At 43.0% G+C, this 11,675-nt stretch overlaps 1 protein-coding gene across 2 annotated transcripts; it reads right to left on the bottom strand.

Annotated features, from left to right (window-relative positions):
• Positions 1-3,106: 3,106 nt before the first annotated feature.
• On the bottom strand, positions 3,107-10,998 carry LOC310675217 (uncharacterized protein C13orf42). Of its 2 annotated transcripts, none has more exons than XM_083435479.1 (4): positions 10,883-10,998; positions 9,187-9,888; positions 5,903-6,053; positions 3,107-3,870 (listed from the first exon to the last, which is right to left on the bottom strand). In XM_083435479.1, the coding sequence occupies exons 2-4, from the start codon at positions 9,601-9,603 to the stop codon at positions 3,626-3,628; spliced, it is 813 nt and encodes a 270-aa protein (XP_083291605.1). In that variant the 5' UTR covers positions 9,604-9,888; positions 10,883-10,998; the 3' UTR covers positions 3,107-3,625. The 2 variants fall into 2 exon arrangements, with proteins under 2 accessions (XP_083291605.1, XP_083291606.1); XM_083435480.1 differs by having other exon boundaries at positions 9,187-9,883; positions 10,883-10,996.
• Between the last annotated feature and the right edge of the window lie 677 nt (positions 10,999-11,675).

The raw sequence follows: 11,675 nt of genomic DNA, 5'->3' as shown, positions 1-11,675 counted from the left end.
ATTGTGGGCTAGATCTTATTTTGGTGGTTTTCCTCTTTGGTCCACATTGCATTGAAAGGGACCAAAAAGCAAGAGGGAGAACCTGTATCCCTCCAGATATTGTTGGGCTGCAACTTCCATCAGCCACAGCCGGTATTGCCAATAGTCAGGGATGCTGGGCATTGTAGTCTTAACAACTTCTGTGGGGTCACAGGTCCCCTATCCCTGCCATAAAGGGAACACTGGGGAGTCAGGGTGGTATTTTGGTTAGAATGTTGGTCTAGGAATAGGGAGGTAAAGGTAAAGGGACCCCTGACTGTTAGGTCCAGTGGATAACGGGTTGCGGCACTCATCTCGCTTTATTGGCCAAGGGAGCCAGCGTTCAGTTTCTGGGTCATGTGGCCAGCATGATTAAGCCGCTTCTGGCAAACCAGAGCAGCGCACAGAAACATCGTTTACCTTCCTGCCAGAGTGGTACCTATTTATCTGCTTGCACTTTGACGTGCTTTCGAACTGCTAGGTTGGCAGGAGCAGGGACTAAGCAACGGGAGCAAGCCATGATGCTCACTGGGTTGTGAGAATAAAATAAGGGTGGAGGGTTGAGAATCATGTGATTCTCCAGAGCGTCAGAAACAGGACTTCACTAAATGCTCATTTAGATTGCTTTCCAAGGAGCCCTGTCCCCAGCCCCTCCAGGGCAGCATGTGGCAGAAGGGCAAAAGGAGCAGTGTACAGTGGTACCTCAGTTTTTGATCATCTCAGAAGCCGAACGTTTTGGTTTTCAAGCGCTGAAAACCCAGAAGTAATTGCTTCCGTTTCGAAAGCGCCCTGGAAGTCAAACAGCTTCTGGGGCGTGTTTTTCAATTTTCACCATTGAAGTTGCCAGCCGCCCATTGAGCCTTGGTTGTTGAACGTTTCGGAAGTCGAACAGTCTTCCGGAACGGATTACGTTCAACAATCGAGGTTCCACTGTACATGCATAGATGCCTACAAAATAAAGAATAAGTATTTTTGGCTTTGGACTTTTGCCTTGTGGACCCCAGAGGATTTGTGACCATTTGATTCTTTAAGATCCTTTAAAGGGGATGAAATATACTCAGAGTCGAGAGTGGATTTCATGCTCTTTATTCAGCTCATAGTGGTGAGGAGGAATGAAAGTCCCCCCAAAGTATCTGCTTTATATACATTATTTACACAATGGGCTGCAAGTGATTGGCTAATTCCGGAATTCTCCTGTAAGCCAATCAGGTTGTGGATTCACTTCCATCTGGAGCTGGATTGGGTGGCTCCTGCAGACCAATCATACTGCTGCATTGTTCTAGGACCAATCAGACTGCTGCATTTTGGATCCTATTGTTCTAGGACCAATCAGACTGAGGCATTTTGGATCCTATTCAACTCAGTACATAACAGGGGAATAAAATTTGCCTTCATTAATAAATACTTCTTCCACTAATAAATATTAACTCCACTGTTGTAACCAGTGTTCTGAAGTTTGGCCCTTCAACTGATTAATCAGCAGGGTCTCTCCTTGAAACTGACTGACATAAGCATACTCTGGTAAATTGATTGTTTCAAAGAAAAGGAGTGAAGAAGGGAATTGCTTATTACAGCTCTATTACACTGTTTAATTTTAGAAACTTTAAGAAACAGAGCAGTGGCTTTTATGCCTGTTCCCCTCAAAGGACCTTTAAATCTATTAATAGGATTTAGTTCATTCTTTCCCCTCCTAGACTGCAAGGCAGTACCATAACAACTGGAAGCAATAGAATAAGGCTGCTATTATTTGCCATTTGATGAAACTGCAAAAGCTACCACAGCTGGGAATGCTGATTCTCTGCACCATATGCTAGATGCTACTGCTGTTGGTGGAATTTGCCTCTCTGCTCATTTGCCCCTTCTGAAATCTTTATAAACCCATTCAGTGATTCCAAGCTGAAGGATGCGAGTTGGAAATTTGGTTAAGTCAGAGAGCCAGATGGGCAAAGCATTGGGAAAATCCAAAGGATATCTTCAGAGATGTGACCCATTTTGAGTAGCATTGATTGTTCTGACTTTTGGAGATCATTTTCAACTTTTCTTTTAAATGTGCATATGGTTAACAAGGGGGTTAGGAAATTACTGCCTTTGTTATCTTATGAGAAACTTAAAACGCCTGTATAATAAGACAAATGTGGAAAATTGATTTCTGGGATGTTTGACTACTCCATGTTAAATTCCATTGTATTTCAAGGTAGTAGAATATCCTGAAACAAATCTGTGTGTGTCATGATAGAAGAAGAGTGCTTAAGTCTGTTTCTCTGGACTGTTTTCTGCATGTTTGAAAAACCTTATTTTACACCTTTTTTTTTACCTCAATACATTGGTGGGGGGCGGGGAACGTCACGGAAGCATCTTGATGGCAGAACAATAGCTCTCGGGATATTTTATATTCCAGGTGGCAAATCTACAGATTCAGAGAAATCTCTAAATATGGGTATGTATTTTGTACTGTTACAATTCTACATGTGTTAAATCAAATAAAAATTATTTTGGGGGAAATAAATGAATGAATGTAGGACTGTGTCCTAAAGCCCTTTTGGGTTTTTGGGACAAATTTAATGTTTCCTATTTGGATCTGGGCTCCTGTCCACACCTAGTGGATGGGTATGTATAGGTCAATAAAGTGAGATGATCGCCGCAACCACAGAGTCGGTCACGACTGGACCTAATGGTCAGGGGTCCTTTTACCTTTATGTACAGTGGTACCTCGGGTTACAGACGCTTCAGGTTACAGACTCCGCTAACCCAGAAATAGTGCTTCAGGTTAAGAACTTTGCTTCAGGATGAGAACACAAATTGTGCTCCGGCAGTGCGGCGGCAGCAGGAGGCCGCATTAGCTAAAGTGGTGCTTCAGGTTAAGAACAGTTTCAGGTTAAGTACAGACCTCTGGAATGAATTAAGTACTTAACCTGAGGCACCACTGTATAGGCATGCATTTGCTTCATGAATAGCTTCATATGTGCTCCAGTAGGAGAGAATACAACAAAAAAGGCCAACAATCATCAGGAAAAGCAGGTTATAAATGTTAACATAAAAAAGTATTTATTTAAGAGCTTCACAACATTGTAAGAATACAGGTAGTCCGGCTGCTCTTTGCCACTTAAAAAACAAATCCTAGATGGGTATTCCAGTTTTAGGGTTGTTTAGCTGGGTATTGCATGGTTGGCCATCAAATACTTTTTTAAAAAAACACACACACACACCACAATATAAACAAAGTTGACAAAATTGTATGACCATGAGGAAGGAGGTGTTGTCTTGCCCATATCTCACAACTTAACCAGAAAGGTCCAAGAGGTCATCGTGACGCCTGTACTATTAAATTCTACATGGTAAGGACAGTTAGAAACATATGTGTGATTTGCGGGGTGGGGAATGTCACAGTTTCCAGCCTATAAAATGCTGCATTTAGGAAGTTCAGTGCCCCTTCTGTTGAAGTGCAATCTCAAGGGAAGAACTGTGAGCCATATGCATCAAAAAGATAGCTATTGCGTTAGGTGTTTCATGCAAAAATAAACCCCAATTATTCATAAAGGCCCTTGATTGTTTAGTCTGCCCTCATATGTAAGGAACTCCACGCTGGGCATTTCATTTTGCTTCCAGATCAGAGCAGCACTTTGGGGCACACTTTGGGTTTAAACTTCAAAGTATTGAATGCTCCCTCCACAGCCTTAGGTAAATATATTGGGTATCTTTCTAGTTTCTTTCTGGAGCAAATTGTTCTTCCATGGCTGTTTCTCTCCGATTGGCTTGTCGTCTTTCCTCTTTGCACAGTGTCTTGGGAACATCTCCGAGGGGCACGGAGAATCCAGTTGGAATGCAAGCTGTGCTCCCGTGAGCTCGCAATGACTGAAAGAGGGAACCAAAGTTGGAATGAATAGACCTTCACAGCAGCATAAAGTTTTAACAAAGAAAGATACAGTGGTAATAATAATAATAATAATAATAATAATAATACAGTGGTGCCCCGCAAGACGAATGCCTCGCAAGACGGAAAACCCACTAGACGAAAGGGTTTTCCGTTTTGGAGGTGCTTCGCAGGACGAATTTGCTATGGGCTTGCTTCGCAAGACGAAAATGCCTTGCGATTCCTGGGGTTTTTTTCCCCTTCCCCCCTTTCCCCCAAGCCCCTAAGCCGCTTAACAGCTGTTCGCTAAGCCGCTTATCAGCTGATCTAAGCCCTTAATAGCCTTTTAGCAGCTAATCCGCTAATCCCTTAAGCCTTTAATAGCCGCTAATAGCCTTTCAGCAGCTAATCCGCTAATCCCTTAAGCCTTTAATAGCCGCTAATAGCCGCTAAACCGCTAATAGCACTAATCCGCTAATGGGCTTGCTTCGCAAGACGGAAAAAACCGCAAGACGAAGAGACTCGCGGAACGGATTCTTTTCGTCTTGCAAGGCACCACTGTAATAATAATAATAATAATAATAATAATAATAATTTATATCCCGCCCTCCCCAGCTGAAGCCGGGCTCAGGGCGGCTAACAACAATAAAGCAGTACAAAAGTACAGTACAAACAACATTCTAAAATCATTCATTATAAAATTAATTAATTCAAGCCACTGGCAACCATTGGGCCAGAGCTCCGCAAAGATTGCCGAGGGAGGGAGTCAGGCTGTGCCCTGGCCAAAGACTTGGTGGAACAGCTCTGTCTTGCAGGCCCTGCGGAAAGATGTCAAGTCCCGCAGGGCCCTAGTCTCTTGTGACAGAGTGTTCCACCAGATCGGGGCCACAGCCGAAGAAGCCCTGGCTCTAGTTGAGGCCAGCCTAACCTCTCTGAGGCCTGGGACCTTCAAGATGTTTTTATTTGAGGACCGTAAGTTTCTCTGTGGGGCATACCAGGAGAGGCGGTCCCGTAGGTACGAGGGTCCTAGGCCGTATAGGGCTTTAAAGGTTAAAAGGTTAAAACCTTGGGTTAAGTACTTAATTCGTTCTGGAGGTCCGTTCTTAACCTGAAACTGTTCTTAACCTGAGGTACCACTTTAGCTAATGGGGCCTCCTGCTGCCACTGCGCAGCCGCTGCGCGATTTCTGTTCTCATCCTGAAGCAAAGTTCTTAACCCAAGGTAATATTTCTGGGTTAGCGGAGTCTGTAACCTGAAGCGTATGTAACCTGAAGCGTATGTAACCCGAGGTACCACTGTATTTCTGAAAGCATTTTAGAAGGGTTCTCACATCACCCAATAACATTCACCAGCAAAATTAAGCCAAGATTTCTTTTAACAATAGTATGTTGAACAACCCGGGAAGTCTTCCTGACCAAAGAAAGAAGCATCATGTTTTCCTCGGCCTGCTTCTGGCAGCACCAACCTGTTACTCTTGTAGTAACATGGTCTCACTGCCTTGCCAACTTGCTTACCTAATGGCCAGCTGCATAATTTTTCAGCTGCTCCTGGCATACTCCAAGCCAAACAAGCTTTCTTCCTTTTCCTCCAGCATAAAGGTAAAGGTAAAGGGACCCCTGACCATTAGGTCCAGTCGTGGCCGACTCTGGGGTTGCGGCGCTCATCTCGCTTTATTGGCCGAGGGAGCCAGTGTACAGCTTCCGGGTCATGTGGCCAGCATGACTAAGCCGCTTCTGGCGAACCAGAGCAACGCACGGAAACACTGTTTACCTTCCTGCTGCACCAGTACCTATTTATCTACTTGCACTTTGACGTGCTTTCGAACTGCTAGGTTGGCAGGAGCTAGTTGCTTGTAAAACAGGACACCAGTTACATTTCTGCCAGTCAGGTAGCTTTTAAAACTTTTACATTATGGGGTTTAACTTTAAATTTGTTCATGAACAGCATGGCTTTATTATGATAGATTTTATTTTATTTTCATGTGTCATTTGTCTATGGTCACTCAGCAGCTCCTTGCATTGTATGCCTACTTACCATCAAAATCAACATCTGCGTGTGGCGGATGATCCCTCACCACAATTTTCCGATGCCTTTCTGCATCTAGCTCGGCAATAATTGAGTCAAAATAAGCTATTGCCTCGGTTACGTCTGAATTGAGCTGTGAGGCTTTTCTCTCTGCTGAGATCTGTTGAGCAGAATAATATGACAGGAGTTCGGTTTGAACAAATAGACTTTGCTGTTGCAAAGAACAACCCAATATCCAAGGATACAAAACGCGCAACCAAAATGGTGGAAGCGGACTTGCAAAACAAAACAATCTCTGATCACTGGCTAAATTGTTCTTTGAACCCATTGCTACTTATTTGTCTTTGGCCTGCATTTTAAAGTTTTTTTTATGCTTAATTCGGGGAGTTGGATTGTGCTCTGGCTCAGGATGACAATGTAATGGAAATTATGAGTTCAGGGTTCACTTATATTCTCAAATGTGGGTTTGTTTTAATGAACCATTTCTCAAGACACCGATGCAACTTCATATCTACAGTTGCCACCTATTTTTCTGCCAAAGTCCTGGCACTCTTGACAACTGCATTACCGCAGGAAAAATTCATTAGGTGGTTTCCCATCGCCACTTTTCTATTTTGGGAAGAACATTTTCTGCTGAATCACAATCAACAGCTTTTAGTTAAACCTTTTCAAAAAGTCAACAATTTTGGCCTTAAAAGCTCAGCCCAGTATTTCGTCACTTAATTTCAAAATTTAAAGTAAGTCCTTATTGTGACGTATAATATTAAAGCCCATGAAGTAGTGAAGAGATTGGTGTTTTTAGTTTTGACATGTCTCAATGCTGGGCTGAGCTTTTAAGTTTTTTGTGTAGTGTGACAAGGCCAAAACTGTCATTTTAAAAAAAAAAAATTCTAACCCTCATAATTCAAAAACGGGATGAGATAAAAAGCTAAAATTTTAGATTTAAACTTAGTTTTGATCATTCAACAAATAAACAAAATATTAAGAAAATTGGATGACATGAAGTAAGAAAGTTGGATCACTTGATATTGAATGACCCTCTAGTGTGGTTCTGCTTGATTGTGTAGATCAGCTTGAAGGGGGATTAGATGAAGAAAAGAATATAGGAGCACAGCTGCAGAAATAATTACTTAAAACAAGAATCCTGGAGCCTACTCTCATTCCTTCTGTACATACAGTACCTATGTGAGCTTGGAGAACCACTTAGGTTCTCTGTGAAGTGAAAATAATTATTCTGATGAGGGCAGGAACATTATCCCAGCCTCGCCATGAACTCAGTGAAGGACCATAATGAAGCCACTGCTGCCCAAACTCACTTTGTTTTCTGTAAATTGTGAATAATAATAATCACCTAATAGGCTGTTTCAAGGATAACTAATCATGCACAGTTTACAATGCAATCCTATACCTGTTTTGTCAAAGTAAGACCCATTCAGTTCTATGGGTCTTACTCCCACATATGTTCGGATTAGATTACAGCTGCGAATGCAGATTTGAGACACACACACAATGTTTCCTAACTATTACTGCTAAAGTTTACCAGATTTATACATGCTACCCACTGGGAGCATGGTATAAACTACCGTATTTTTCACCCCACAGGGCGCACCAGCCCATAGGGCACACCTAGTTTTTTTTGGGGGGGAATAAAGGGGGGAAAAATTCCCCCCCAGGCGTGGGGCTGGGGCGGGGGAAGCCCTAGCTTCCCCCGACCCCAGCCCCCAGAACAGGCTGCTATCCGCAAGCCTTGGGAGCTTCCTGAAGCCTGCATATAAGACATGGCAACCTCTGTTACATAGTAAGGTGCTTGTAGCCACATCTATGCACCGTTGCCAGCAGGGTCCCAATATTTCTGGGAAAGCACAATTTCCCCTTTCCTGCTGGCTCCAGGCTGCAGTATTCATGCTGAACATCCACCTCTCTGGCTGCATTTCCCTTTCCCTTTTCCTATCAGGCTGCGACATGCAAAGCATTACTGAAGGTGACAAGTAAGTGTAAGCAAGTGTGTGAGATGTATATATTAGTGAGAGCCTCTTGGGTAGGCTCATGCACCCGGAAATAGTGATTCTGTACGGTATTGTCCTTTTTAAATAGTGCAAGAGCACATTTTAAGGGTTTCAGTGGTTACATCATGTTTTTTCCACATGTAGGCAGCAACCCTATAAACACTTATCAGTGAGTTCCATTGGCCATAGTGGGACTTACTTCTGAGTAAACAAATATAGTAATCACCCTGTTAGGATGGTGTTTAGTGTGCCTATAGCTCTTTAAATCACTATTGGCACTGCTGCAAAGGAGTAAACTATTCAATACCACACCTAATAACAAACCTGCTTGTGAAATGAAAACCTTTTTTTAAAACAATCTGAGAGCAGCTGCCATGCTAATAAAGAAATTAAAGCACAGAACACATTGATTTGCATGTGGGTTTTTTTCAAAAGAAGAACAGCTAGAGAGATTTTTTTTCCAAAGGAGAGGCCATTAAATACAATCTATAGTTGTTGATGCCTTCTTAGCTACTAGCTGTAAAAAAGCATGGCTTCACTTTCCTGAAATTAGACTCCCTGTAGTCATGGCCTCACCTGCTGAGAAAGTTTCTCATTTCGGCTGCTCAGAATTTTGCTTTTGTTTGTTTTTTAAACCAAGCAGTCGCCATCTCTCTAGATTGATGGAAAGGGTTCGGGTTGGGTGAATGAAGTGTAAGTTGGATTTGATACTTCTGTGTAATGAATGTGTGTGAAAAGCTGCACATTATTATTAAACTTCCACAACCTTTCCCAATCTTCCATCATTATATTGTGACCAAAATCTCTTGCCCAATCTATCACCACAGATTTCACTTGTTCATCGTTTGTATGCCATTCCAACAGTAAATTATACATCTTAGACAAATTTTTAACATTGGTATCTAACAACTCCGTTTCCAATTTGGTTTTTTCCGTTGCAAAACCATTTTTCTTGTCAAGCTTAAATAATTCATTGATCTGATAATCTTGAAGCCAATCCACTTTGTCTTTGATTTGATCAAATGGTCTTAATTTAAATCCTGCATTATCCTCAAGCAAAAGGTCAGAGTATCTCAACTATTTATTCTCCATATTTAACTTTTTTGGGGCCTTAGCTTCCATTGGTGAAAGCCATCTGGGTGTTTTCCTTTCTAGGAGATCTTTATATCTTATCCAAACGTTATATAGTGATTTTCTAATTACATGATTTTTGAAACCTTTATGGGCCTTTATCTTATCATACATATAAGCAATGTTTTCTTAACCATGTGATGCAATAGCTCCTACCTTGGTAGACTGTATTGGTGGAGGCGTGGCTGGTGACTTTTGCCTCGTCTTGGAAGATTTTGTAGACACTGAGGAAATATCAGATGCCCTGTCACTGGACTTCAGATCTTTGATGCTCTCAATGTATTTTTTCCTCAAAGCTAGCAAATCTTGCAAGTACTGCAAACAGTCTTGAGTCTTTGAGTACATCCATGCCCGTTCTTCTTCCTTCAGATGGAGGCAAGCAACTGAATCCAGGCTGGTGGCACTTTTGCTTTTTTTCAAAGGCTCGCTGAATTTGTTATCCTCCTCTCCAAGCACATACATAGAGGTGCTACGGATCAACCGGACTGCAGAGCCATCACAAGTAGGGATTCCATCGGACAGGCTTCTCCTACGGGAGTTGGGGTGAAATATTGCGTGAATCTTCCTGAGCATCGTGCCGGTCCTTCTTCACCTCATCCATCGATCATAAAGAGGCTCAATTCAATACATGGTTCTTGCCTATAGTAGAAACTAACACTTTGCCATGTGCCCTTTTGTAGTTAAGAAAGCAGTTTCTTGCAGATACAGCTGCCGACTTACATCTATCTATCTGTTTATATCAGACAATTGCAGATGATGAGACCATTCCAATTTCTTCAGTCACATCTTTCCTTAACATGTTTTAGTTCTCCTTAAGGGTCGCACAGCTTACTGTGCTGACCATGGTACTGAACTACTCTTAGACATGAAGAATAAAGGAAAACACATTTTGTTAAGAGGTAATGAGAGACAGATGAGGATTTCATAAGGCTAAACTAAAAGATGCCAGGAAACCAGGGTCCCCCTGCATTTCCACCGCTGAGCTCTATACTGGATAAGCACATTGCAAAACCAGGCAGCAGTTCAACTGCCTCTGAAGGGGTTTTGTTTTCTGTGCTATGGCAACGGAGAGATGCTTGCAGCTATCTGATAACACTATTGTTGAGAATAAAGTGGACTAGGATATCCAGATCCATTACACCGCCTACAGCAGCCTGAGCATGGGAGGCTGGCCATCAAATAAAACTGTGTTCCAAAACACACCTGCCTAATAAACAAAGCTGGCTGAAGATGTTTACTTATTAGCAAAGCCAGCTTAACAGATTGTCTCTGTTAGTTGGGCTCAGTGCTTTGTATATTACAGACAACCTCGGTGTGCATTTTGCTCTCATCTTGTGAAAGGAGACTCCTCATTGTCATTTTGCACTGACTCCTGCTGCGGCCCAGGCCCCGGACAGACAGAGAGCTGGGCTGCACATGGATTTAGGATGCTGGTGCGGAGCCTGCAGGGTTTTAATGGCCCGAGACCCTACCCAAATGTGGAACAAGGCTGTCTGAGAGTTGGAGTCTACATGGACATAGGATGCTACTGAGGAACATGCATTTCATGGTTTGAATGATTTAAAATGTTATCTAAATGTGGTTGGGAAAGACCATATGTGTAATAAGGATCAAAATAAAATCAACCAACCCAAAGTGAATGACTGTTTACACTTTAAATTTCTTCCAAAGATTTCTTCCCTCTTATCTTATTCCATTGTATTCTCTCTCTCTCTCTCTCTCTCTCTCTCACACACACACACACACTGAGCTTGCCAGATACTACATTTCTCCCCACTTGGTTAAAGAAACATAATCCCCAAACTTTCTCTCTCTCATCTGAGAAAGCTAGTATACAAAGAACAATTCATACCGGTTGACGATGCTATGATATAGCTACAAAGCAACGAACAGTTCTTGGAAAGCACAAGCCTTCTGGGATTTCCTCTTCTGGAATCATAGACATTTTTATTCTGATGTCACCCAGACTTCACTGCAACATCTATCAAAACCTCATGTGCCAGAACGTAAAGTACTTTAGTCCCAAACCACTGGGTCAAGGAAACAAAACCATTATTAATCCTCCCCGTGAAGAAGAAACCACACTGGACTCTTATTACTTTCAGTGGCCCATTACAGTCCTGACTGGCTTGGTCCATTTCAGCATGAGGTTTGCAGTGGGAGAAACTGGAAGTTAGAATGAAATTCAGAATGCACCAGGGACGGGATTAGAGACTGTCAATGAATAACCACTATTGCGATGGCCTGGGACTCGGACTCTGAGCCAGAGAAGTCTCAGTCCGCACCGGATCCTTTGCCTCAGGCGGCATCTGAACCAAGTCTGGGGCCTGATCCTGAAGAGCCCCAGTCTGCACAGGTTCCCCTGCAATAAGCACCAGCTGGGCCGAGTCAGGGGCCTGAGCCTGCCCTGGCTCCAGATGCAGGGATTACCTCGTTGCCTTCAGCTGGGCCATCACTTACAGCTGCTCCACTACCTGTTGGGTCAGGAGAGGCTGAGGTGGCCCCTGGGCCTAGTAACCCACCAATGTCTCCCGAGCTGCAGAGACTGAGGTCTGAGAGAAGGAGAGACCTGAGTACTCGCAGGAGGAGTGCTCGCCGTCGGGTGAGACAGGGAGGTGAGTCACCAGGGGATAAGGACCGGCTGT

The sequence above is a fragment of the Podarcis tiliguerta genome, assembly GCF_965153285.1.
Source record: "Podarcis tiliguerta genome assembly, chromosome: 3".
Taxonomy (NCBI): Eukaryota; Metazoa; Chordata; class Lepidosauria; order Squamata; family Lacertidae; genus Podarcis; species Podarcis tiliguerta.
This window is presented reverse-complemented; position numbering and strand designations above follow the sequence as displayed.

Coding starts and splice junctions, on each gene's coding strand:
- LOC310675217 (XM_083435479.1), bottom strand. CDS start 9,603: ATGCTCAGGAAGATTCACGCAATATTTCACCCCAACTCCCGTAGGAGA. Junction 6,054..9,186: donor CACCAATACAGTCTACCAAG/GTAGGAGCTATT, acceptor TCTGCTCAACAG/ATCTCAGCAGAGAGAAAAGC. Junction 3,871..5,902: donor CGCAGATGTTGATTTTGATG/GTAAGTAGGCAT, acceptor TCCCTCTTTCAG/TCATTGCGAGCTCACGGGAG.